Here is a 24,297-nt window from a genome sequence, read left to right as displayed (position 1 = left end):
CTAGAAGATTAAAAGCCCAACTCCATGCAGGTCATGTTCTGTGCAATAGTTCTCTGTGGCTGGTTGGGTTGTTTCCCCCCCCCCCCCCAATTATCACAAGCAGCTCAGCTGACAGTGAGATCTTTTAAAAGCAGGCTAAAACCCAGCCCTCCCAAAATCAAGAGCTTACACCTGATGGATTTGCAGGCAGCATTTATTAGTTCTCTTCTTCCCCAGGAAACACTTTTGAGTCTTGATCCCTGCAGCCATGCTTCTGTTAGCGGCCGACGGGTGCCTCCGAGAAATGCAGAAATGGTCATCTCTGGAGTGTGACCATTAGTCTCTCCTGTCAAGGATGGTTCTCCCCTGGCAGAAGCTTCCAGAGGTCTCCCAGGAAGGCAGAAAACATACACACACAGGGAATTGTCTTAACTCTCATGGGGCCACATGCAAAAAAAAGGAGATTCTGCTATGGATGGAAAAAGATACTTTTGTTCTTCGGGTGTAGACTGTGCTGCAACATGGAGGCTCAGTTTTGACAGGCAAGAAACCCACCCAGAGAAACTCCTTCCCCTCCTTTCGCTGATCAAGGCCTATAGGTATCTATTTCTATATAATCGCATAAACATACGCATCACTCAAAAACTTTATACACAAACAGACACACCGGTTTGTTCCAAAAATACGGGAACCCGGTTTTCCCATCTGTAATTTCTTTTACACTTTTTGTTTAAGGGTAAAGGGTTTCTGTGTGTTGTTTTTTAAGTGGGCCAGGGCCACGCATGGGACGTGGGCACGGATCCCAACCCATGAGTGCATCAGGAGTCCCAGACAGGTGGCAAATTTGGAAAATTCTTTTTAATCGCAATAACAACAATCCTGTAGGGTAGGGAATCCAGAGAAAGAGAGAGAGAGCACCAGGCCAGTCATCCGGGGGAGCAAGAGGCAGAAAAGAAGAGGGGCTGATTTTGAAGGAAGAGGGCACGGGTGCAAGAAAAGGCCGCTGGGCATCAGGGGCCGCCCTCCTGGCTTTCTCCCCCCTGATCTGTTTGATATCTGGACTCCGCCAAGCCTCTGCAGACAAGCAAACCGGCCCTGCTTCCAGCCGTTGGGCCTGGGTGTCCGAGGGGTTTTCTTCTCCGTCCTTTAACCGCTAGGGTGGAAAAAGGAAAACACAGGAAAAGAAAAGGTCTCAAGAAAGCAGATTTGCCAAGTTAAATCTCCTCCTTTTTTTAGAGAGGTGGGAGAGAATCCAAGCTCTCCCTTCTTCCCTCTGCATAAAATTTGCACCCGATCCTAGGTGTGTCCACTCAGAGCACATTTTGCCTAGTTCCCATTGGGGTTTATGTGCAGGTAAATAGGCTGAAATTCCAGATTTAACGCCCCTTTCTCCAGCTCCCTGCTTCCTACCAAAAGTGGAAGTGTCAGTTCCTTTCTGCAAGGAAGACTACTCCTGAACAGGGAGGCTCTGTTTTGTCACCGCGGCCAACAGCTGTGGCCAGGCCCCCTTTCCTTCTTGACTTTTGAGTTCCTTTTTAAAAGAAATTATTCTAGATAGCTCATAAGGGGAAGTCACGATTAGTGACTTTAGGAGAACGGGCGAAATTTGCCCTTCCCCGATCTTTGAACGCCTCCCTCCCCCCTTTGCTCCCATACCTGGGCGGCCCCCCTGGGCTCAAAGGGGGCTGGATCGGCAGCTTTGCGCTCTGCGGGGTGTCCTTCTTGGGCTCGTGGAATCGGGTTCGGTCTAAGAGGGAAAGAAGAATCCGAGAGTCACGGAATTGGAAGGGGCCCGTGGGGTCATCCAGTCCAACCCGCAGCTCAGTGCCAGGATTTTGCATTTTGCAGAGCTTGTAGCCTGGAAAAGAGGATGGGGCTGCGCTCCATTTCCCTGGCAAGAGACCACTCACCCGTGAGGATGCTCGGGCTTCCCTGGGCGCCCACGCTCGGTTGTCCCAGGCGCCAGGATCCCTGCTGGCTGAAGAGGTTGGGGCTCAGCCCAGTGCCTCCGATGTTCCCGAGGAAGGTTGGGAAGTGGCCGGCGGGATTGGCAGCCGATCCGGGGAGCCTCAGGGACGGGTTGGCGGGAGGCGCCGTGTTCACCTGCAAAACAGCCATTCAAAGAGGCCCCCCCTTTAGCCAGTTCTGGGGGGCCAGGGGGGTGAGGGCGCCATCCTATTAGTTTGATCCTGAACGTGGAGGGCCCATTCCCCCCCCCGCCCACGTGCCCGCAGCCCCATGCGTCCAGGGTCTTGCCTTCATCCGGAGGCAGGCTTGCTTGCTCTGTTCCAGCTGCAGCTTCAAGTCCTCCTTCTCCCGGGCCAGCTTCTGCTGCTCGTCCGACATCTTCTTGACCTCGGCCTCGTGGGCCTCCCGCAGCTGCAGCTTCTCGCGCTCGGCCCGGTCCTGCTGGGTGCTGAGCTGGCGGTCCCGCTCCTGCAGGTTCTGGGCGCAGGTCTCCTTCTGGCTGGCCAGGACCCCGCTCCGCTGGGCCTCCTCCTCCACCTTCTGGTTCACCTGCCAAGCCAGGTTGTCAAGCTGGCTCCGGAGGCGCCTGGCGAGGTCGAGGCAGCGGTCCTGCAGGGGGATGTTGTCCGAGGAGTAGCACCGGCTCAGCTGGGCCTGATCCACCGTGGAGACCACCTGCTGGTAGACGGGGTCCAACGTGGCCATCACTTTCGACTGCAGCTCCCGGTGCTTCTCGGAGTGCGTCTGCAGCTGCAGCTTCTCGAGGCGGCACTTCCTCTCCTCTTCCTCGGCCAGCTTGGTCTTCTCCTGGAAGGCCTTGGTCTTCTGCTCAAAGTCATCCTGGTCCAGCTTGATTCGCACCTGGAGAGCCTTCAGCTGCTCCTGGAGGGCAGCCACTTGAACTGGGGAGAGGGGGGAGAGGAAAGCCGGGAGAAATGGGGTGAGCACCCAGGTGAGGCCCTCCAGGAGGGAGGCCAAGGGCCACACCTGAGGCCCACCAAAGCCGAACCCCGAGACGGGATGGAAGAGCCACAGAAACAAGGGGGGAGGGAGAGTGCTGGATCCTTACCAGGACAGGAGAGATTCAACAGATGCAGGTTGAAGGTGCAATCTTGAGCGATGTGGCGGATCAGGAGGTTCTCCTTCTGCAGCTCGTACATCTTGTTCTGGAGAGGGACATAGAGCCGGTGAGAACCGGAGAACGACCGAGCCGGAAAGGGACCTTGAAGGTCATCTAGTCCAGCCCCTGTCAAGGGAGCGTTGGGGGGGGATTTGAACTCCCAGCCCTCTGACGCCACAGGCAGAGATCTAAAACCCTGAGCTCTCCAGCAGTTCTCCTCTAGAGAGGGATGAAGGGCAGATGGTGTCGGTGGCCAGAGGAAAGGCTGGCGCATGCTGTTGGCACTCAAACAGTGTGTGTGTGTGTGGGTCACGCATTGTGGACCAGCCACATGACCTTGGCACACTGAAGGTGGTATCTCCAGATGGTGGGCCCTGGGCCTGCTTTGCTCTTGGAATAAAGTGTTAAGTTAAGAGTTTGGGGAGCGAAACTGAGGAGGAAGACACCCCCTCAAGAAAAGAGAGCCTCCCACGCCACCCCTGGTCTCTCTCTCCCTCTCTCTCTCTCACACACACACATCTCTCTCTCACACACACACACACACAAACACACACACACACACACACACACACACATGTTTTCCTGCATCCCCACCCCCCGAGAGACCCCCAAGGCTGACCTTCTCGGACTGGCAGGCCCGCAAAGTGGCATTGAGGAGCCCGGCTTGACCCCGGACCAGGCGGGTCTCGGCCTGGCTGGCGTTGAGCTGGCGCTTGAGCCCGGCCCCGGCCGCCTCCTGGGCCTTGACGTGGCCGGTGCAGTTCTGGAGGAGCTGGTTGAGTCCCTGGACGTGCTTCTCGGTGGCCCCGTGGGGGTTCCCGTAGACCATGAAGAGCACCAGACCCAGAATGATCAGGAACTGGATGAGGGAGAGGAAGAGGAAGAAGTATTTGGCGTAGAAGCCGCAGCCCCGGCTGGCGGGCAGCTCCTCCTTGGCGGTCAGGCCCAGCTTGGCCATCATGTACGGGTTCTTCTCCATCGCGGCGACTGCCTCGGCCCCCCGGCCGGCTCGGGTTTTGCTCCGATGGGCGGGGACCGACCTTCCCCAGTGTTTAGATTGTGCCTGATTAATATTTCCTCTCCACCCCCCAACCCCAGATCCTTCCTTCCTGCTGGTTTCACCAGAGGCCCTGCATGGCCAGAGGGAGCACAACAGAGTCGCTGGTCCACCCCTCATCACGCCCCCCCTCCTCCCCAGTGGTTGGGGATCATGGGAGGCTTTGTCTGTTTCTAGCCAGCCACTGACCCCCCCCCCCCGGCTTCCCCTTCGCCAGCCTTGGCTCTGAGGGCCCTCGGAAAGACGTCAAGCGGCCCCAGCAGGGCCTGAGTCGTCTTTTCGGCGAACCGAGGCGGATCTGGGTGAACTCGGTGGCAGGCACAGAGCTGGGCTTTCGCCCCTCTTAGGGTGGAATTGGGGGGGTGAAATAACAAAGTTGCAAGTATGAGTATACAAAATCTTCTCTCCTCAACCACTCTGCTCAGCTCTTGTAAACTCAAAAGTCGTGGTTTCTTTGAGGGAGTTCCTCCATCTCGTATTGGGGTCTTCCTCTCTTCCTGATCCCTTTCCCAGTGTCTTATGACTTTTCCAGACAATTTCCCTTCTCCTGGGGTGTCCAAAGTAGGGCATCTTCAGTTTTATTAATTCCCCCCCCCTCCGGATACCATTCTGGTGAAGACCCCCTTGTCTGTCTTTCTGGCCAGCCAGGGTCTCCACAACGCTATTCTTCCGCACCCCATTTCAAGTGAACCATTCCTTGTAGGCTTTATTGGGGGGGGGAGCCCAAAATCCCCAGACCAGTCCCATCTCTGGCCATCCTGGGGGAGGCCTCTGAAAGTTGGGAGGCAAACCAAGGCAGACTTCATGGGGTCCACCTCAAATCCTCCCATCTTTGGTTTGGTTTTGGGGTCGGTGGGTGGGTGGAAATAAAAAATTCTCATTTTGTCCAAAAGAGGAAAGGAAACGTCAGCTCCACTCCTCTTAGGACAGGGTTTTGATCAGCCCCTCCGGACTGGACGGTTAAGTTCTCCCAAATCCTTTCCCCAAAACCCTTTGCTTCTCAAGAGCTTGTCGAATTCCCAGGTAAACCTTCCTCTCTCTTGACATCACCAAGCCAAACAGGAAAAACCTTCCAAAAAAATCCTGGGTGGGGGGGACGGATATTGGCTCAGGAGCTCCGAGCTCTCTGTAGACAACCGGATTTGACCTCCGGCTTCGGTGGTTTCCTTTCGAGGAGCAGAAATAGTAGCCTGAGCCAGACACCTCACTCGGCCGTCTCGGGCTGGTAAAATGCTACCCCACCCTGCCAGGTTTTTAAAAAATATTTCCCCAACACACAATGCCCTGCTTAATGTTGGCATCAAAGCCCTCAAGGGGTGTTTAAAGACAAGTTTCGAGAGCCCTGGGTTCAAATCTCTGCCCAGCCACGACATATCCCTAGGTGAGTCTGGGGATCTGTTACACTCCGTCTCAGACCGGCCTACCTCATAGGGCTGTTCAGAGGGCGAATCAGGCAGAAGAGCCCTGGACAAGTGGAGCTGATTCAAGGAGGGGAAAAAAGCCATAATATACACTGAGATTGAATTTAAAAAAAAACAAAAACGTCCAACTTGACAGGAAAAAAATCATAAATTTTAATTCATTGGATAGTTACATTCCAACACATTTTTTTAAAATTGTCTTGTTTTGATGGTTAGGAGCACCCTGAATTTTTCTCCCTCTTGGTTCTTTCTTGAAAGTGTAACTTCCCAGCAGATCTGGAGTGGGTCTCCTTGCGACCGCATCCTTGAAGACAATGGGTGAAGAAAAACACCGTTTCCTCATCTTCTGCCCATCAAAGGCACCGTTTAGGTCCTCTAGACTAGAGGAGAAAGCTCAGCCCTTCCTGGAAAATAATTAAAATTATAGTTAAAAAACAGCAACCCACAGTTCCTGAAGAGGGGCTAGAAATAACTGCATAGGTAGTGAAGAACCTTGTGTGACTCTGAAGGCTGACATAATCATTATGGCCTCGGCTTCCAGGGATGCTTAATCCCATGAATCCAGAAAGCCTGCTTTCCTAAAAAGGTCTACTCAGAAGTATGTTTTGTGGAGTTTAATGGATTTACTCTCAGAGAACTGAACAGACTACAGGATTGAAGCTTTAGACCTTTTATACGCAGCCGTTTCCGAACTGGGAGGCCTTGTTCATCAGCTGGAGAGACAACTAGAAGTTCAGTGATACCTGGAAAGCTAACAGATTTATGACATCTGGGAGGCAAGAGGGTTGTCTCAGTCTGTTAGATGAAGAATGAAAGAATCCTGTGTCACTTTGAAAACTACTAGGTGAACAGAGCTCTGTGTTACTTTGAAGAGTACCACTTCAGCAGAGCCCTGTGTTACTCTGAAGACTAATTAACACTGGCCCCTTTTTGAGTGCCCTACATGGAGCCCCTCATATTCCCTCTTGTGCTCTCACCCCCCTCCCTGCACACACCCGCTCTTTCCTCTCCAACTTACAAGGGGGAACAGAGCGCAAAGGGTCACCAGCCCCCAGAATAAGTACCGGAAGGGGGGGCACCTGCGGCGGGACGAGGACGAGGGCGAGGACCGGCCCTGGAGGCGGCGCTGGAGGGAGGCGATCTCAGCCAGGTAGCTCTGCCTGTTTTGGGAGAAGAGGGTGGCCGAGTTTAAAAAGCTGAGCCCATGAGATAGTCATTAGAAAGGGGGCTGATTTGCACTCGGCTCCCTAGGCGAACGTTGTTACCCAGGAGCAGAAGTGAATACGGGTCCAGTGCTCTCATTCTGTGGGGACCTCAGAGAGGGAAGGCTGCTGGGGGGTGGCACCCTAGCCTGTGGAACTCCCTGCCAAGAGAAACGCGCCTCGTCTTCTTTCTGTCGCCCTTCACCCAAGGGAGGGGAAACAGCTTTTTCATGTCAGTGGGCTTTGGGTGGCTGGCCTGTGACCGGGGAAAGGGTTGGCATGCTGTTGTATTCTTTAGGATATATATATATATATATCCTAAAGAATATATGTATCCTAAGAATATTATATTTAAAAAACTGCATTTTTAATGGTTTACCATCCATTCCTAGCTAGGCTGGCTGTTGGAACCTCCAGGTTCAGGAGCAGTGTACCTTTGAGCACAAGGCACCCTGTTATTGATTTATTTAAAACTCCTTTTTCTGCTTAAAAGGACCCAAGGTGGTTGACATCGTTTTTTTAAAAAAAATCCTTTAAAAGGAGCCTAAACCCGAAGCAAGGTCAGCTCAGCTGGATCCAGTCCGTGTTTTTCCTCTTTCCCTGAGTTTGGCTAAGTGGGTCTCCTTGGGTGAAAAGGTAAACAATGATGTGTGTGTGTGTGTGTGTGTGTGTGTGACTTGACTCACAGGCTTTCTTGGAGCGCATCCTGCCTGGCGTTGCAGGCCTCCTTCTCGGCCTCGGCGGCATCTCGTGCATCCACGGCGCCCGCCAGCCGGCCTTCGAGTCCCGTCACCTGCTCACGCCACTGGGCCATTTCCGCTGGTGGCGGCGAAGAAAAACAGAGAAAGTGAAGGATGGAGAGGTCTCCAAACCGAGGATATTTAGTCACCTATTACCAATAGGACTCCAGCATCCACAGGAGATTGGTTCGAAGCCCCCACCCCAACCCGGTGGATGCTGAAAAATGCGTATAATAGTGAACATGATACAGAACACGGTCCCTGGCTTCCTTTAGTGTCCAGTTGTGGTAACGTCATCTATTCATTTATGGGATTTTTCTTTTAATATTTCCAGACCGTAAGTGAATCAGCAGGTCCTGATCCAGTGGATAAGAGAACGCTGTGGTATTAAGAATCGTAGGAGAATTTTACCAGAAGTTCCAAATTCTTCAGGAGATTTCATGTAGCCCCATCCAGTGGCCCCAGCAGCATCTGCCCCAGCTCTCCCCCACCTTTTTTATTTTTTATTTTTATTTTTTTATTTTTGCATCCCGCTCTGTCTGGCCACTTTACCTAGGAGGGCCCCATTCTGACTGTTCACATCCATTCCTTCAGCCTGGAGGGTGAACATCTCGTTCTGGAGGGCTGACAGGTTGGCATCCAACCGGGTCTGCAAAAGAATATAGTCTTTTAATCATGTTAAAAAAAAAAAAGAAAAGTTGCCCCCCCCCGCACGCTTTCTGATACCTCCAACCCTTTTGTTTAAGCCACACCCCTCCCTGTAGCTGGCTCCTCCCTCCCTGTCTCTGGCCACGCCCCCTTCTTCAAAGAAATGGGCCAGACATTCAATTTTTGGAGAAGTTGGAGGCAGGATATGTGGGAAAACCAGAGGAATGAAATCCGGAGCGGACCCTTGATACCAATTTCCTGTGGAATCATGGGATTTGTAGTTGGCTGAGGGCCTCTGGATTCCCCACTCCTGTCCCATCCAGGGAATCAGTGTTGATGCCACAAACTGCAGATTCCCCCACCCCCCAATCCCTTACTTACACGGATGGAGGCCAGGCCGTGAAACTGGGACTCCCACTGTCAAGGGTGGACCCAGCCTTTGGTTTTTAAACCCCACTTTGGCTGTTTGTTGATTTTCTTTCAGAGCCTAGAAAAATTGCCTCTTTTTTGTGGGGGGGGGCAGTGATTTGCAAATTCTGGGAGGTGCAGAGCCCGAACTCCCGCTCCCAAACGCAACTTCATCAGATCATTCTGATTCCTGATTTCTCTCTCTATTTTTCCCCTATTTTATTTTTCTTTTCTTTTCTTGTAATTGTTATCGAACGATCATGTACATTCCTGTGTTTTATTGTTTTATTCTGTATTGGAAGCCGCCTAAAGTGGTCTGGTAGTCCAGATAGGCGGGGTATAAATCAAATAAATAAATAAATAAATAAATAAATAAATAAATAAATAAATAAATAAATAAAGGATTCGAATTGCGTTCTCCTGATGCGTTGACGACGCCCCTGAACGGCTTGGTAAACAAGGGCTGAAAAGCAAAAGGTTCGTTTCCGTCCTCCCCCTCCACCCCCTTTTGCGTGAAAAAGACGTCTTTTGTCACAAAGGGGTTTCCTTTGAGCGCGTACAAAATGTATTTGTCTTTCTGAAGCGTGGTTGTTTACATGTTCGCAGGGCAGAATTAATGGGTTCCTTCCTCTTAAGGCAGATGTTTGGGTTTTCCATTCCAGGGCAAGATTGCCGGCTGCCGCTGTTTGCAAACGCCAAGGGGCTCCTCGTCCGCTCCCGCATCCCTGGAGAGCGTCGCCAAGAACTCTGGCCCGCTTGAAGCAGACAAACACGTAGACGGATACTTTTTTTCCCACCGGTTGCTCGCGAGGGAGGGCGTCTCTTCTAAACAGTCCTCTTGGCACGAACGGATATTGCTCTGCTCGAAGGGCAATAGGTAAGCTTGGGAACGACACAGAACGCTTCCGTCAGCAATAGGTAAGCTTGGGAACTACACAGAACGCTTCCGTCAACGAGACCAGGGCTGTGTTCAAATTCCAAACACAAGAAGGGGCAACCCTCCAGAAGCAACCAAGGCAATGGGTTGTGGTCGCTCCTGCATTTTGGAATGATTTCCCAGAGTTTTCCCAGTTGGTTTGGTTGATTTGGGCATTTGGTGAGAAGGCAGGATTCTCTGGGGTGGGGGAGGGGAGGGGGGGAACAACACATCGTGCTGGGAAAGGCGAAAGGCAGCAGGAAAAGAGGGAAGACCACATGTGAGATGGATTGGCTCCCTAAAGGAAAAAGCTTGCCCAGTTTTCATGCAGCAAGGTCAGAAAGCGCGTGCAAAGTGCAAAACCGGTTAAATGCCTTTAAAGGGCCACTTTTCCCATTTTGGTTTCCGACCACTTCAGGTTCCTCGAAAAAAAACATCCTGGGGGGGATGTTAGTGAGAGTGGTGATGGTGGTGGTGGTGTGTAAGTGTAGGTTCTCTCCCCCCCCCTCCCGCTTTATATCATCCCGAGTATCAGAATGGTTTTCATGCACAGCAAAGATAAAAATGGGTTTGAAAGCCCTTAAGGCTCATTGCAAAGGTCTGGAAAAAGGCAAGGAACCCAGAAACTCAACAGGATCTGATGTTTTAGGGTTCCCCCCCCCAACAAGAAGGTGAAACCGAAGCCTTTAAGCTCTTTTACTTTTAGAAGCAAAGCAGCCGAGAAGAAAATAGGAAAGGCATCAATTTACAAAGGCTTGTCAAATTCTGGGATAAACTGCTCCTGTATAGGAAGGTTCCAATTGCCTAGCATGGCTAATTGGTTACCAGAGAGGGTGGCTTCTTCTCCTGCTCTCGGAAACTGATCCGTGGGGAGATCCAGATGGTTTAGTCACGCTCGGCCAGTGGAACCTCCCCGGGCAGGAGCAGTCTACCCTTGGACCAGCCCATGCCGCCTTCCCTCCCCTTGGTCCCACCACCGCCACGTACCACGTTCTCCAGGCAGCCCATCACGGTGGCGTTGAGCCTCTTCCGGCTTTCCTTGGCCTGGCCGAGCTGCCTCTGGAGGTCCTTCTCCCGCTGGGCCAGCTTCTCCAACTGCTTGGCCCGTTGGGCTCTCTCGCGCTCCAGCTCGGCCACCCGGTCGGCCAGGGCCGCCGTCTCGTTGGCGGCCCTCTCCTGGCACCCTCTCAGCTGGCGGGTGGCCTCCGAGTGCCTCACCAGGACGGCCACGGAGACCGTCACGGCGGCCACCAGGAGCAGGAGGATGAAGCAGAGGCCCAGGACTTTCAGTGTGGCTTTCGTGGCCGAAGAGGGATCCATGGGGCCGCCCGGGGGGGGGGGAGCCTCGGCAGAGGCAGCACCCGCCGGCTGGACACCTCGGGCAGCGGACAGAGAACTGCCAGGAGCCTGCTTCGGATCCACTATAATTTCTCTGCGTGGGTTTCTCCAGGAGGATGGCAAACCCGTCATTTGTGGCTCACCGCAAGCCACGGAGCAAAGGTCACGGCAGGAGGAGGGGTGCACCTGCCGGACGCGGCCTCTCCAGAGAAGTTCGCCCACAGACCAAAAACGGAGCCACTTGGAAGTGGGGAAAACAACCCGCTCGGCCCCCGGACGGATCTCTCCTGGTTTTGGAAGCAGATGCCGGGAATAGCCACGACCCGGCCTTTCCCAAGGTTGCGGGCCACACCTAGCAATTTCGAGGACGCGGGCAGGCTTCCCGAAGGCAACATTGAGGCAGAGGCCGTTTCTGGCTGGCTTCCTTGCGGACGAAGGGATGGGTGCAAATTGACTCACAAACTAAGAGTGATACACTGCTCCTAACCATGGAGGATCCATCAAGGCAGCACGGGTGATGAGGTTTTACCCGCCAGTTCCCTACCATGAATTGGGGCCCTTTAAAACCGTCTACACCCTGGACTTCCAAGCTCAATTCCGGTAGTAAGTGTGTTGTGTGAACGTGTGTCTCACATAGCTAAGTGTTATTACCATAATCATCCTTATATAAACATCCGTTCCCTTTTAGAGACACCTCAGAGAGAAAGCAGCCAAGCCAGCCGTGTGATCCCGTTCTCATTTTATTTCCAACAGAGCCGGGCTGATCGAGGGAAGAACAGAAGTTTAGGCAAGACATCCCCCCCATCCCAAGAAAACCTTGTTATTAGTACAGGAAGCATCTGGCAGTGTTGGAGAGACTCGATTCAGGTCAAACTTCAGAATCCGAGGAAGACTGAAAACAAAAGCTAACGGGAAGACCAGGAAAACTCTTATTGCGCACTCAGACGCTTTTCAGATGTTAAGGAATTTCCACCTCTAATAACGGGTGATGTCTGTGTGGCTTCATAATTTGACCAGGGTTGTGCACACACATACCCCAGTTCTAGCTGTGGCAGTGAGGAAAAAGTGAGTGCTTTCTACTGCGCTCAGTCTATTGCATTTCCAGTGTAAGCTGTTTTGTTTTTTATTTCGGAAGGTGACGGACACCGCCCGAAAGGGCTAGGGAGAGGAAGAGAAGCCACACGCTTGGCAAGCGCACAAAAGTGTTGTGACTTTGCAGTGGCACCAGGATGTGTGCTATTAAAGTGCCAACACTCTGGACTAGCAAAATTGACAACTTCCTTTCCTGGGCTGCCCTGTTCCTCCCCTTGCTTGTAGGCTGTGTCCGTGAGTCCCTGAGAAACAAAGAGGTGGTTGTGAGTGATCCCTGCTCTAGAGCAACGTGTCTGGAAGCCGCTTGGTTTTGAGTTAGCTATTAAGAGGCGTTAGCCACACAAAAGACCTGCTCCTGGCAAGGAGGAAAACAGCCGGAATCACTGGGTAGGGAGGGACAGAGTTTGGCCTGGGAGCAGAGGTTTTACCAGATACCTCTAAATGTGTATCATCTTGTACCCCTATTTGCTGGTTGGTAAAGCAACAGCCCCATATAATTTGGGGGTAAATAACCCTCCGCCCCAAATACACACAGCTGAGCCCCAAATGCACAGATTCCCTTTCTCCTTTGAACCCCAGCAGAAGTCCAGCTGCCTCGGGGACCCGTCCGTCCCGTGCCCTGGCTCCGTGGTGGTGCCCACAGCGTTGGCTAGGTCCCTCCCGAGACCTGGGTGCGAGGCAGTGGCTCCCCTGATCCTCTTTCACAGCAGAAGGGCCATGGTGACCACTGAGGCCACCAACCAGGCCACGCCGCAGTGGTGGAGGTGGCCGCTGTCGGACCAAAGCTTCTGTTGCTGGTGGAAGTGGGTGATGATCTCTCTCTGTTGGATGCTGCAGAGTAGAGGGAGAACGAGAGAGAGAGAAACCAATAGACACGGATTCGAAAAGTGGTGTTTCTTTCTCAGGAGACCGCGTCCGGAAATTTCCCATACCTTCGAGTTCATGTTTTGAAATGGGGAGTTGTTTTTTCATGAGTTCCAGTGTTTATACTGACTCCACACATTGCAGATTTTGGGACTGGTAATTGAGGATAAACACAGGGGTACCTTTGCAAATCAGACTCAGCTTTGAAGGAATGGCGTCTTTGGAGGGAAAACACCGGGGGAGCAGGGAATATGCAATAACCTCTTTTCCTGTAACATGGGATTTGGACTCTGAGTTTGTTCCCCAGCCACATCATAGCAGGAATGCCCTCACAAGATCCCCCTATCCCACAACCCTGATAATCCGGACGGGCTCACTTACTTGAGCTCCTCGAGTTTCTTTGTCCAGTTTTTCAAGATGAAAAGTTCACCTGCCGAATGGGAGGGAAAGGCAGGACAGGAAAGACAGTGAGGTCGACGTCCCGCATCCCGAGGGGACATCTTCACAAATGAAATAACGGTAAAATCCTCTCACCTTCCAAAGCTTTAATGTCGAATTCTTTCTGGCGCAAGCGATTGCCCAGTTGGATCGCTTCGGTGCTGAGGGCGGACGCGTTGGCTTCCAGGATTTTCTGCCCCGAAGGAAGAAGCGGAGACAGAAGGTGACCTTTCTCTTAAGAGGTTCATCTGCCCCACAAAACAACACAACCACAACCTCGGGACCCTTGACCCCATCCTTCTCTATAGGATGAAACCCTGTTGGTGTGTGTCTTTTACCACCATCTCGTCTCTCTGTGATGAAGCTTCATTGTCTGGTAGCTAGAATGACGGGCTCAGATTCGGGGCCCTGGGTTCGAATCCCAGCTCAGCCACGAAAGCTCACTGGGGCTGAGGCAAAATAAGGGCTTCACTATCCCAGTGACCTTGGAAGCTTAGGAGGACCTGACTGAGGCGTAGAACAGATAAGCAGCAGGCGGAAATGTTTTTTGTTTGTTATTTTTGCTTGCTCAAGTTTGCACTTTTGGGCCAAGAAGTTCAAACCAGTGCAATAGGACTTCCCTCCTCCTATCTGTATTTACACGACAACCCTATAAGGTAGGTCAGGCCGAGCGTGAGTGACTGGTCGCTCAGGGCGGTTCACAGTCGAGCAGGGATTCAAACTCGGCTTTCCTCAAATCTAGTCTAACTTCCTGACCACTGCACATCACACCATCCCCCAATTCTTCCTAAATACTAGCATTGCATATATTTTTTTAAAGGAACTAAAAAGGAAAAGTTCAGCTTAATAAAAAGAACTGATTATCTCTCCTAGTTAAAGTAACATTCATTTTTGGACAGGTTTTCTGCCCCGTCCACGGAGAGAGGGCTTTAGAGCCTGAGGAGGTGGATTTGATCCACAAAAGCTTGCTGTTTCTTTTTTTTTTAGTGGCCCAATTAAAAAGCATCACCTACTTTTGCATTTAAAAAAAAAAGGGGGGGAACCCTCAGGTTAGTGGGGGGGGGGAATTAAATAAATCTAAATTTAAATAAATAATAAAATATAAATAAATAATAAAACCAGGGCTCCTCTTGATATCTGCCATCCTCTGCCCTTGAAGCTTGATCCCTGACTGGGACTAACTTCTGGGTAAATAAACATGGACAAGATTGGGACATTTAAAGGAAGACCAGCGGGACTGGACGGGACGGGGGGGGGGGGAGAGAGACAAGCATTGTTTGAGCAAGCAGGAAACATTTTGCTGTTCTGCTTTGGCTGCAAAAACTTGACCAGTCTCCCTGACACCCTCCTGGGGGAAAAGATGTGAAAGGGTTCTTTCTAAGGTTTGCCAACGCCCCCCCCCCCCCTCCGAGGGCAGCTTTCCGCAGAGGGAGAGGGAGAGGCTTTCAAAAACTTAAGGAAAAGACAAATCAAGAAATAAATCCCCATTTGATCCCGTTGAACGCCTTTCCCCCCCAAATTTCTTTCGGGAACGGCAGGGATTCTCCGGGCACCTTTCCTGGTGATGTTCAGGAAAAATGGGGGATTCTTGAAAGAATGATTTCAATGGCTGGGGCCGTTCCGACTTCTGGCTTTCCAGGAAGAGCATCCTCAGAAGTGGTTTCTCTCCCCCCCTTTCCCTTCTTCTGGAAGGGGCGCCTCTGGGACCCCCGAGCCGCTTGCCCCAGGCCACCCAGGCTGGCTCTCCTGGGCAGGAGGCCCTGCGGAGGAAACGGGCAGTCTCTCCGTCCATCCATCCATCCATCCGTCCGTCCGTCCGTCCAGCAGAAGAGAGGGCACGGGAGCGGGGGGGGGGAGATGATGCCGAGGCGCCCACCTACCGTGTGGTTCCAGCACAGCCTCCACTGCCGGGTGGCCGCCTGGAGGGTCCACCGGCCTCCTTCGCCCAGGGCGGGCAGGGCGCTGCCGTCCGGGGGCCACCGCTCCGGCGGGCCCGGCTCCCCCTCCCGGTGGGTGGCCAGGTGGGCCAGCCCGGCGGCCAGGATGAGGATGATGGCCAGCTCCACCAGGGAGACGGCGACCCAGAGCTTCCGGCTGCCCCACCGCCGCGGGGGCGAGCCGTCCGAGTCCCCCATGGGGCCGGGGAAGAGGCGGACACCCCCCTCCCCGACACCCACCCACACCCACGCACCCCCCGAGCAGGATCGAGCCCCGACGGAGGGCTCAGAAGAGACCGGGCTCCGGCGGGGCTGGGAGGGCGCCCATCCTTCTCCTCCTCCGCGGCAGCAAGAGGGGGGCGAGCGGGGCAGTCAAGAGCCCCCCGGGGGGGGGCGCGACCGGCTAGAGGACCCCCGGCCCGAGAGCCCTTCCCCGGCGCCTCCTCCTCCTCTGGGCGGCCGAACCCAGGCGTCCGGGCGCTGGAGGGCGAAGAGCCGCTCTCTGCGCCGGCTATTTTTGGAGAGGCGCTCCGCCGCCTGCGCTTTTCCGGCTGAGATCACCCGGAGAGAGGAGAGCCGGGGGGGGGGGGAGGCGCGCCAGGGAGGCGGGGGGGGGAAGGGAGGGATGAACCACGAAGCACCATAGACCACGCGCTTGGGGGGGCGTCAAGGGAAGATTTGGTGGCGCCGGAGAAACCTTCCACAGCCGAACTGAGCAGGGCCCCCCCCCCCCGGTGCAATCCTGCAAACAGGAAAAAACATTGCCTACCCAGAGATACCAGCATACTAAGAAGAGCGTGTAGGATCTCCGTCGGCTAGGGGCCATGAAATGGAAGGGGGAAAAATTTACCCCCCCCCCAATAAATGAAAGCAGGGGGGACTTTGTATGCCCTCCGTGAAATTTGTATACAATCTGTACAAGTCAGTAGAAAAACAGACAGACACACATGTAGTCCAACAAAAACATCACCTCCTCCTCGGTGGAAGTAAAAGGACTACTGACCAGACCAGATAGGCGGGATATTAAAATGAATGAATGAATGAATGAATGAATGAATGAATGAATAAATAAATAAATAAATAAATAAAATAATAGGCTAGAGGTGAATGGGATACATTGATCTTTGGGAATAGGTCAGAATCAGGCTCTGGGAAGTTGAAGGGCTTGCGGATGTCAGCCATCCCAGGGGCACGTCCAGGGGCCGACAGGCCACCCCACCCCTGCTAACCTTGGCACTTGGTGTCAGGATCAGGCCTACATGTCCCTGGTTAGGGAAGGGCAGGATCGGGGCCAGCCTGACCCAGGAAGGGCCGGGTTTTGGCAGGGTCAGGCCCCGCTGCTGAGCCATGTCCGAAGGGCCCCCCTGGAAAAACCCCTGGAGGGAAGGCCTGTTTTGGGAGGGGATCTCTCCCCCCCACCAGACTTCGCCTCCTCCACGCAGGCACCCTTCTGCCCTGACGCTCCAGCCTGCATGTCCCCCCCCGCCTGGATCCAGCCTGGTTCTCAGATCCTGTGGTTCCTGCCTTGCCTGCCAGCCTTAGGGTTCCAGCTCTGTTCCCCTGTGTAGTGGATTGGGCCCTGATACCCTGGCCAGGGGGCAATATATATATATGTTTTCTTATTTATTGCATTTATACCCCACCCATCTAGTCTATTGACTACTCTGGGTGGCTTACTATATAATAAAACAATATAAAATATAACATGAGATCATCGGGAGAGAAACCGGGGAGAGGTGATGGGCCAGGCAGGCAGGCAGGCAGGCCCGATCTTGGGGGTGGAGGGAGGGAGCGCTTCGGGGGGGGGGCGATCCCATTGCAAAGCTCCCCGTTCTGGCCTACATGGCCCTGGTCACTCTCCCAGACACCTCAGTCTTTTCCCTGCCTTTTGAGATGCCTGCTGGGTTGTTTTTATTTTAATCAGGGAAAAAAGAAATCAATTCCTTTATAAGGTGGTGCTGGAGGGAGAGCTTTGCGGATATCCCAGGCTGGCTGAAAGACGAACTAGCGGGTCCTGGATTGAATCCTGCCTCAACCATCCCCAGAGGGGAAAATGTTGAAGCTGAGGCTGTCCTGCTTTGGCCCGTCGTAAGACAGGGTTCCCTGCAAGAGGCAGTAATACCCGGGAAAAGTGGAAGGCAGCAGAGAAAGAGGAAGGTTAAATATGAGACAGGCCAATTCCTTAGAGGAAGCCACAGGAACGCCCCCTGTATGAGATCTGGACCCCACACAAGGTCTAAACCTCAAGGGCTCAGCTTACCTGCTCTGAGCTGACACAACTTGGAAACAACTTGCTTTTTAAAAGTGGTTTTGATTTACACAAAAATTATGACTTCATGCAATTTGAAATAATCCACAAGGAGGATACCATCCTTTATTTTATTTTATTTACATGATGCATTTCTCCCAGAAATGGGACCCAAGGTGGCTTAAAAATGCAGTGAAAAAAACAATGGAATTGAATTTTTTAAAAAAGTTGCAAATATTAAAATTAAATATTAAGTTCATTTCTCTATGAAATAGCCATAGCGAAGAAAACAGTGTACCGGTGCATTCTCTTAAGTAAAGATCCGATATTAATTTACCTAGAGAAAAGTGAGGAAAATGGCTCATCGCCTAAAATTCATTAATAATAAATTAATAAAATAATGTTTATTAATAATAATAAATTAAGGAAAGAAATTATTAATGGGTGAGACCCATTAATAAATTAAATAAGAAAACAATAAACCAAATAACTAACAATTTGGGAGCAGGGTGAAGTTTATGAATGGTTTCCCAGTTCACCTGCTCCTCACCCAGGTGTTTCCTCCTGGGGGGGGTTTGGGGGCGGTTAGTTGTTTCCAGCACAAAAACACTTGCATATAGCACACACAACAAAACCAGACAGGAAAAGGACGATGGGCGGGATCTCCTCGCTCTTCTCAGTGGATCTCTGCTGCCGACTGAGCTGCTCCTCCAGATGCTGGATTCTCTCCTCGCAGTTTGCTCTGAGAAGACCACAAACAAGTTAAGCAATGTGGGGGAAATGGCCGGCTCTTTCCTGACCCTTCCCCCCCCCTGCCACCACCTGGGAAACAGAACAGAGCCTCTGACGCCAGCTGCTTATAATCTGTTCTACAGGAAGAGCCCCTTTTCCTCGGGATCGGTATCCACTGATTCACTTATCCACAATCTAAAAATACTGTATTAAGAGAAAAATCCCAGAAATAGAGGTTTCTAAAGGTGAAGTTACCAGAACTGGTCACAAGAGGGCACCAGAGACCCTGTTATGTATGGCATTCACTATTATAATAGTATTTGCTCTAAATCTGTGTTTTTCAGCATGGGGGGGGGCCTTTGGAACCCATGAAGGGGTCCTCCTGTCTTCTACCAGCTGCCGATCCTGTTCTCCGTTCGTTGGGAGGCCAATTCTGCCACCGTACGGCCTTTCCAAGAAATTCTCCTACAAAAAGTGGGAGAAACCAGAGGAGTTGCTATTATCCTGGACTCGATCCCAAACCAACGGAGAGGACTTTTTGGTGGGAGAAGTGGCAGCAAGAGGAAACTCTCGGGAGGAGGGGGGGGAAGGAGAAAGTTACCAGGTTCTACATTCTGGACTTTAGGAAAGCCAGTTTTAATAAACTTGGAACTAGGGTAGGTAAGGTCCCATGGCAGGAAACCCTCGGTGGAAAAGGAGTCCGAGATGGGTGGGAGTTTCTGAAAAAAGGAAATTCTAAAAGCACAACTCCAAACGATTATGAGCATTGAAATGGGGGGGGGGGTAGACCACACACAAAAAAAAGTCCACAGTGGGTTCTTACTTCTTTGTCCAGATGTCCCGCAGCTCATCGGCCATCCTGGACACCTGCTGTCGAAGGTGTTCAATTTCCTCTTTAAAAAAAAGAAGAAGGAGGAAAAGCACCAATCAGATTTCCTTGGAAGCGTTTCACGGAGCTGTTCTTTAAATCAGGGCACCCACTCCTTCCCATCCTCGGCTTGAGACTTGCCCGTTTCCCCCTTATTATCCCACCACCCTGGCGCTTTGCAACCCCTTTGGCAATCCCTAGGCTGCGGTACCAGGGGTCAGCCCCTGGAGGGCAGCAGAGAACAGGCTCCTCAATAGAAGAAGGAATTCCTTAAGGGCTGATCTTGAAGGATTGTCACAGCCCACACTTTCCTCACTTCCTGCAGTTTGGAAAAGAGCTGGCTGGGTTGTTTTGAAGGGTCTTCAGAACTTAACCCCTTTGTTCCTGGAACGCTGCAGTGCTTGATGGGGGTCTACCCTGTCGGGAGGGGGGTGGGCTGCCTGGCATCCTTCCATCCCAACTACCAGCAGGTAAGCCGGCCCTGACCAGCAGCAAATCAGACACCCTGATTGCCCGATCCCAGGGACAGCTCTGATGGGCCAGGTTAGCTGGATCCACTTGTGGGGGGGGGAAGAGATCTTGTGCTCCGCAGGGTCCTCCCCTCCACCCCTCTCTCTGTGTGCAACACAACATGCGCACCCCCCAGTCCCACCTTCCCTTACTCTCACCCTGGAGCTTCTTCTTCTCTTCCTCATGTCGTTGCATGTCTGCCGCTTGGGCTGTGATTCCTGCCTGCAGATGGAGGGGGGGGGGAAGGGAAATGGGAGCCTTTTTATTCCATCTTTTCATATACACCTGCTAGCCTGCCAAGCTCACATCCCTTCTTCATCCTCCTCACCTTAGGACAGCAGAGCTGGAAGGGACCCTACGAGATCATCCAGTCCAGCCCCTGTCAAGGAGGCACCCTGGGGGGGGGAATCGAACTCCCCACCTCCAACTCCACAGCCAGAGGCCTGAGCGACCCACAGAGAAACTACAGCCGCAAAACATGCTGCTTTCCTGTGGATCTGCTAACCTCGGCCGTCTTGTTGACGGACTGGAGGCCGAAAAAGGGAGAGCGAGGGACAGGGGCCAAAACAGCAATGGGCCAAGACCCGTCCGGTCGCTCCCCTCCGTCGGCCTGACCCACTTCTCCTGGCAGGGTTTGTTCTCCGGTGAAATTTTGAAAAGAAAAGGAGAGAACAATGGATAAAAATTCATATTACCAGCTGGTCCTGGCAGGCATCCCGTAGCTGCCGGGTTTCGCTGAGGGCCTGGTGGGCAGCTTCCAGTTGAGCCCGCATCTGGACCCCTTCCTCCTTGGTCTTCTCCAAGAGCTTCTCGGTCTGGTTTGAGTGGACCAGCCGAGCACGGAGGGCTTCGCCGTCTGCCTTCTCCTTCTGCAACAGCTCCCAGTTCCTGGAAAGGGCGCTTTTCAGCATTGCCTTCTCCCTCTCCGCGGCTTCCGTGTGCTTCTTGAGCGTGGCCTGCAGACCGGAGACTTCTCTTTGTAGCTGTGCACATCTTTCGGAAAGGGTATCGTCTGGCTCGGGGTGAACCTCTGGCTTCTGCCAACTTAGAGACACGATCAAGAAGATGAAGAGGGTGGCGATGATTCCACCGCACCAAACATGCTTCTTCCCCCACGTCTTATATACGTTTGAAAGAGTTTGGTATAGGCTGGGCATCTTCTCCTCTACTCTGTCCCACACAGAGGTGGGGAGACGCCTATAGGGGATCCCTGAACCCATTGCAAGAGGCAGCTGTTTCTGCTACAGCAGCGAAGCAAAAACATTCAGAACTGCTCTGTGACACCCAACATTGACCCTTTGCTCTCCCTCCCTTCCAGGCCTCTCCTCCCCTTCCTTTTCTGAAAATGCACATGACCGAACAACAGAAAAAAGAACCAGGAGAATCGAAACTGAATTGCTCAGGAGTTGGTAAAGGAAAAGAAACTGCAGGGCCAGGAAGAGGGAGAAAGAATTCCACACACACACACACCCTCTGGTTTCTTTTTCTTTCTTTCTTTCTTTCTTTCTTTCTTTCTTTCTTTCTTTCTTTCTTTCTTTCTTTCTTTCTTTCTTTCTTTCTTTCTTTCTTTCTATCTATCTATCTATCTATCTATCTATCTATCTATCTATCTATCTATCTATCTATCTATCTATTTATTTATTGAATTTATCCCCACCCATCTAGTCAACTGACTACTCTGGGCGGCTAACAGCATATAATATAAACAATTTAAAATATAAGAACAAAGTAACACATTAATAGACAGTACTCAAGATGGAAGGAAAAAAAAGTAAATCAAGTAGTGGCTGGAGCAAAGGTTTTCCATGTGCCTTTTCATTTAAAAAAAAAGATGAGAGGGTCAGCTCAGCTCCCATTTATTTCTTTGTTTATTTGTTTGTTCATTTAAATTATATATTGCCCATCTGGCTACCAAAGGCCACTCTGCTCTGGCCGGTTCACAGCAAAATAAACAGCGATAACCTACCAAAGAATAACCTACGAAAAAATAGCCACCTACACCTAACACTATAAAAATGTAAACAAACCTATCGGTCAAATTAAACTAAAAAAGAAAGCAACATAAGAACAAAGAAGTAATGCAGCATTTCATAGAATCATAGAAAAGTGATGTTGGAAGAGGGGGCCCCACAAGGCCATCCAGTCCAACCCCCTCTGCTCAAGGCAGGAATCCTGATCCAAGGCCTGCCAGGGGATGATCCAAGTTTTTCTTGAAGGCCTCCAACGTCGGAGCGACTCCCTTGAGGGTGATGGGATCCGTTGTCGTGCTGCTCTAACAGTTAGGAAGGTTTTCCTTGATATTCCACCGAAATCTGGCATCCTCTCACTTGAGCCCCTGGTTGCGTGCCCTGCCCTCTAGGAGGACGGAGGACAGATCCTGCCCTTCCTCCTTTGTAGGACTGTCTTTCGAGTCTTTGAAAAGGGCGACCCGATCTCCCCCTCACACTTCTTTTTCTCCAGGCTAAACATGCCCGGTTCTTTCAGCCTCTCCTCATAATAAGGCCTGGTTTCCGGCTCTGGCCACACGCTGGTTTCTGGTTTCCTCGCGCGGTGCGGTGCGGCTGTATCTTTTCCTTCTGGCTACTATGTTCTTAGGGGCAGCCCCCTCCCCCATGGAATGGTTTGGGTCCAGAAAAGGGCCCCAAACTCTGGGAACATATACTTGATCATATACATATACCACAATAGGTTCTTTGCAGGGTCGGTTTTATGGGACTACAGCACCCATCATCCTCCAAATGCTTCTGTAAACTGTAGACAGTAAAATGTTCATTTCTCAGCTCATTCATTTTGTGTGTGTGTGTGTGTGTGTGTGTGTGTGTGTGTGTGTCCGTGTGTCTGTGTGTCCATGTGTCTCTGTTATGCGGGAACTGTCCAGGGTTTGGGCAGGGTAATCCCTTGGGTTTAAACTGTGGACAAAAGCACCTTAACTCTTGGGAGTCCCTTTGGGGTTAAAAAGACTTCCAAGAGATAAGGCACTTTTGTCCACAGTTTAAACCCAAGGGACTCCCCAGAGTTGGGGCACTTTTTCCTTCTTCGTCTGTCTCTACTAGATTCCTTTTCAAGCAGAGATCCTGGGACCACAGAGAAGATCCCCCTGCAAGAATATTCCCCGAATCAGGCTCCGGAATTCTCTCCCCCCCCCCGAGCTCACAAGGCATAGCCCATTCATTTCCTAGGTGTTTTGCTTGCTTTTCCACCCTCACTGGCCCAAAGCAGGAAGAGGAAGAGGAAGAGGAGGGGGTGCCAGAAATGCCTTTATTTTCCAGGGCAAGACAAGAAGCGACCCCACACCCCAATGGGACAGGGTGGGGTGCTAAGGTTATCTTCTCCCCCCACGAAGTCTCCAAAACTGCTCTGCAGGTGGAAAAGGTGGGTGCAGATCGGTGGACGAAGTGGCTGGGGACGTCACACCCTTTTACAGTCACTAGGTGGCGGCCAAGTCCGAAAGGGTTAGAGGAGGAGGAGGAAGACAGCTCCGGAAAGGATGAAGGCTGTAGCTGGAGCCCCAAAGGAGACCCGGGTGGAACCGCTGGAAAGCTGCTCCAGCCGAGATTTCAGCTCCTGGGTTTGTGCGCTGCATCGGTCCCTGGGGAAGCAAAGCGGGTGAGCGTCAGCTGTGGTGAGAGGACAGGCTGAGCCCCTCACTTATTCACTTTAAGTAATTTGACTCATCAGCAGCTAACCCTGTCTGGTTAAAGGATGGCGAGGGCTGGCAACAGGGATCCCGGGGCACAAGAGTTAAGGCCACAGATGTGCGACCATCCGTCGTGTTTACGGTGGTGCTGAAAACTCTTACAAACAACGCGTTAAACGTTAGTTACTAACCAAGCAGAATAGAGCCTCTCCGTGCAGGGGCAGTCTGCCTTAGAAAAGCAGCCACAAGGAGCAACAACAGAGGAGGAAGGACCATTCCAGAAGCCCCTCCCCCCACAATGAACACAGTGCCTGGGTGACTGGGGGGGGGGAACCAGGCAGGCTTTTTCATCCTGGAAGGCCTTTGGGGTTTTATTCTGGGAACACGGGGTGGGGGGTGGGGGGCCTGAAAAGGATGCTCACCGTTCCTCCTGGCTCTGGCTGTGGGCTGCCTTCAGCTCCTGCGCTTGGTCCGAGATTTCCTGCTGGAGCGTTTCTGGGGGAGGAAGAGAAAGGCTGGCAAGGGGGGTGGGGATCAGCTGGATGCTTGCGCCCCACAGAAATTAGAGGGGGGTCCACAGCAACGTTTGGGGGGGTTGCTAAGTCTGTGGCTTTTCTCGTTGCTCTCTAAAAACATGGGTCAAGGCTGTTCTTTCGGTGGTGGTTTTTTTTTTTCCAAACAGGGTTGCAGAGATGAAGGGGGACCCCATGAGGCCATCCCACCTGACCCCCTCCCCTGATTTCCTTCACCCGGAGACAAGCCTTGGCTCCTCCTTCAGGAGGTGACGTGGCTGCTTCACGTGGCCAAGCAGCAGCATCTTTCTCACTCGGGCCACACCTGGCACCCCATGGGAAGAGGGGTACGCTGCACTTCCCCAGGGGGTTCTTGGGTGGGGCAGTAAAAGATAGTGCCCCCTCTTGACCCATAGGGCAATCATCCTTCTCCCCCCCTCCATCCAGGTTGCATCCCTTGACCAACAGTAAGCTCCCCCCCCCGGTTGTCTTACGCTTTTCAGCTGCACATTTTTCCGCCTCGTGCCGGGCGGCTTCAGTCACCTGGAGGGTGGCATTTTCCCGCATGGTTTCCTAGGAGGAGGGAACAAGGGAACAAGGCAAGAGAGACGTTTGAGTTGCAAGGGTCACACACACAGGCATCCTATGGTGACGTGCTATGG

General features: G+C 52.3%; 4 protein-coding genes across 7 annotated transcripts; all 4 read right to left on the bottom strand.

Moving 5' to 3' along the window:
* Window positions 1–175: 175 nt before the first annotated feature.
* On the bottom strand, window positions 176–4,111 carry PLVAP (plasmalemma vesicle associated protein). The gene is made up of 6 exons (XM_072977839.2): window positions 3,687–4,111; window positions 3,017–3,113; window positions 2,236–2,849; window positions 1,890–2,082; window positions 1,636–1,726; window positions 176–1,132 (listed from the first exon to the last, which is right to left on the bottom strand). The coding sequence occupies exons 1-6, from the start codon at window positions 4,044–4,046 to the stop codon at window positions 1,126–1,128; spliced, it is 1,362 nt and encodes a 453-aa protein (XP_072833940.2). The 5' UTR covers window positions 4,047–4,111; the 3' UTR covers window positions 176–1,125.
* Window positions 4,112–5,674: 1,563 nt separating this feature from the next.
* CCDC194 (coiled-coil domain containing 194) lies at window positions 5,675–11,175 on the bottom strand. 4 transcript variants are annotated; one of them, XM_020781069.3, is made up of 5 exons: window positions 10,447–11,175; window positions 8,040–8,136; window positions 7,434–7,566; window positions 6,564–6,705; window positions 5,675–5,949 (listed from the first exon to the last, which is right to left on the bottom strand). In XM_020781069.3, the coding sequence occupies exons 1-5, from the start codon at window positions 10,927–10,929 to the stop codon at window positions 5,926–5,928; spliced, it is 879 nt and encodes a 292-aa protein (XP_020636728.3). In that variant the 5' UTR covers window positions 10,930–11,175; the 3' UTR covers window positions 5,675–5,925. The 4 variants fall into 4 exon arrangements, with proteins under 4 accessions (XP_020636728.3, XP_020636729.3, XP_072833938.2 ...); XM_020781070.3 differs by having other exon boundaries at window positions 6,610–6,705; XM_072977837.2 differs by having other exon boundaries at window positions 6,625–6,705.
* Window positions 11,176–11,519: 344 nt separating this feature from the next.
* On the bottom strand, window positions 11,520–15,376 carry LOC144584007 (uncharacterized). The gene is made up of 4 exons (XM_078379009.1): window positions 15,072–15,376; window positions 13,288–13,384; window positions 13,135–13,183; window positions 11,520–12,720 (listed from the first exon to the last, which is right to left on the bottom strand). Exons 1-4 carry the CDS (start codon window positions 15,324–15,326, stop codon window positions 12,591–12,593), a joined length of 531 nt encoding a protein of 176 aa, XP_078235135.1. The 5' UTR covers window positions 15,327–15,376; the 3' UTR covers window positions 11,520–12,590.
* A 2,117-nt stretch (window positions 15,377–17,493) lies between these two features.
* Window positions 17,494–22,154, bottom strand: LOC110072594 (uncharacterized). Its single transcript, XM_020781072.3, has 4 exons — window positions 20,182–22,154; window positions 19,645–19,708; window positions 18,932–19,001; window positions 17,494–18,118 (listed from the first exon to the last, which is right to left on the bottom strand). Exons 1-4 carry the CDS (start codon window positions 20,704–20,706, stop codon window positions 17,962–17,964), a joined length of 816 nt encoding a protein of 271 aa, XP_020636731.3. The 5' UTR covers window positions 20,707–22,154; the 3' UTR covers window positions 17,494–17,961.
* Between the last annotated feature and the right edge of the window lie 2,143 nt (window positions 22,155–24,297).

Source organism: Pogona vitticeps, chromosome 7 (genome assembly GCF_051106095.1).
Source record: "Pogona vitticeps strain Pit_001003342236 chromosome 7, PviZW2.1, whole genome shotgun sequence".
NCBI lineage: Eukaryota > Metazoa > Chordata > Lepidosauria > Squamata > Agamidae > Pogona > Pogona vitticeps.
This window is presented reverse-complemented; position numbering and strand designations above follow the sequence as displayed.

Excerpts from the sequence above, each read along its gene's own strand:
- PLVAP (XM_072977839.2), bottom strand. The coding sequence starts at position 4,046 with ATGGAGAAGAACCCGTACATGATGGCCAAGCTGGGCCTGACCGCCAAG. Across the intron at positions 3,114-3,686 it reads GGGCCTGCCAGTCCGAGAAG|AACAAGATGTACGAGCTGCA; the intron begins GTCAGCCTTGGG and ends GTCCCTCTCCAG. Across the intron at positions 2,850-3,016 it reads GTTGAATCTCTCCTGTCCTG|TTCAAGTGGCTGCCCTCCAG; the intron begins GTAAGGATCCAG and ends CCCTCTCCCCAG.
- CCDC194 (XM_020781069.3), bottom strand. The coding sequence starts at position 10,929 with ATGACGGGTTTGCCATCCTCCTGGAGAAACCCACGCAGAGAAATTATA. Across the intron at positions 8,137-10,446 it reads TGGGCTGCCTGGAGAACGTG|ACCCGGTTGGATGCCAACCT; the intron begins GTACGTGGCGGT and ends ATTCTTTTGCAG. Across the intron at positions 7,567-8,039 it reads TCAGAATGGGGCCCTCCTAG|CGGAAATGGCCCAGTGGCGT; the intron begins GTAAAGTGGCCA and ends CGCCGCCACCAG.
- LOC144584007 (XM_078379009.1), bottom strand. The coding sequence starts at position 15,326 with ATGGGGGACTCGGACGGCTCGCCCCCGCGGCGGTGGGGCAGCCGGAAG. Across the intron at positions 13,385-15,071 it reads GGCTGTGCTGGAACCACACG|AAAATCCTGGAAGCCAACGC; the intron begins GTAGGTGGGCGC and ends CCTTCGGGGCAG. Across the intron at positions 12,721-13,134 it reads AAGAAACTCGAGGAGCTCAA|CATCCAACAGAGAGAGATCA; the intron begins GTAAGTGAGCCC and ends TCTACTCTGCAG.
- LOC110072594 (XM_020781072.3), bottom strand. The coding sequence starts at position 20,706 with ATGGGTTCAGGGATCCCCTATAGGCGTCTCCCCACCTCTGTGTGGGAC. Across the intron at positions 19,002-19,644 it reads AGAGAAGAAGAAGCTCCAGG|AGGAAATTGAACACCTTCGA; the intron begins GTGAGAGTAAGG and ends TTTTTTTTAAAG. Across the intron at positions 18,119-18,931 it reads CGGGACATCTGGACAAAGAA|AGCAAACTGCGAGGAGAGAA; the intron begins GTAAGAACCCAC and ends TGGTCTTCTCAG.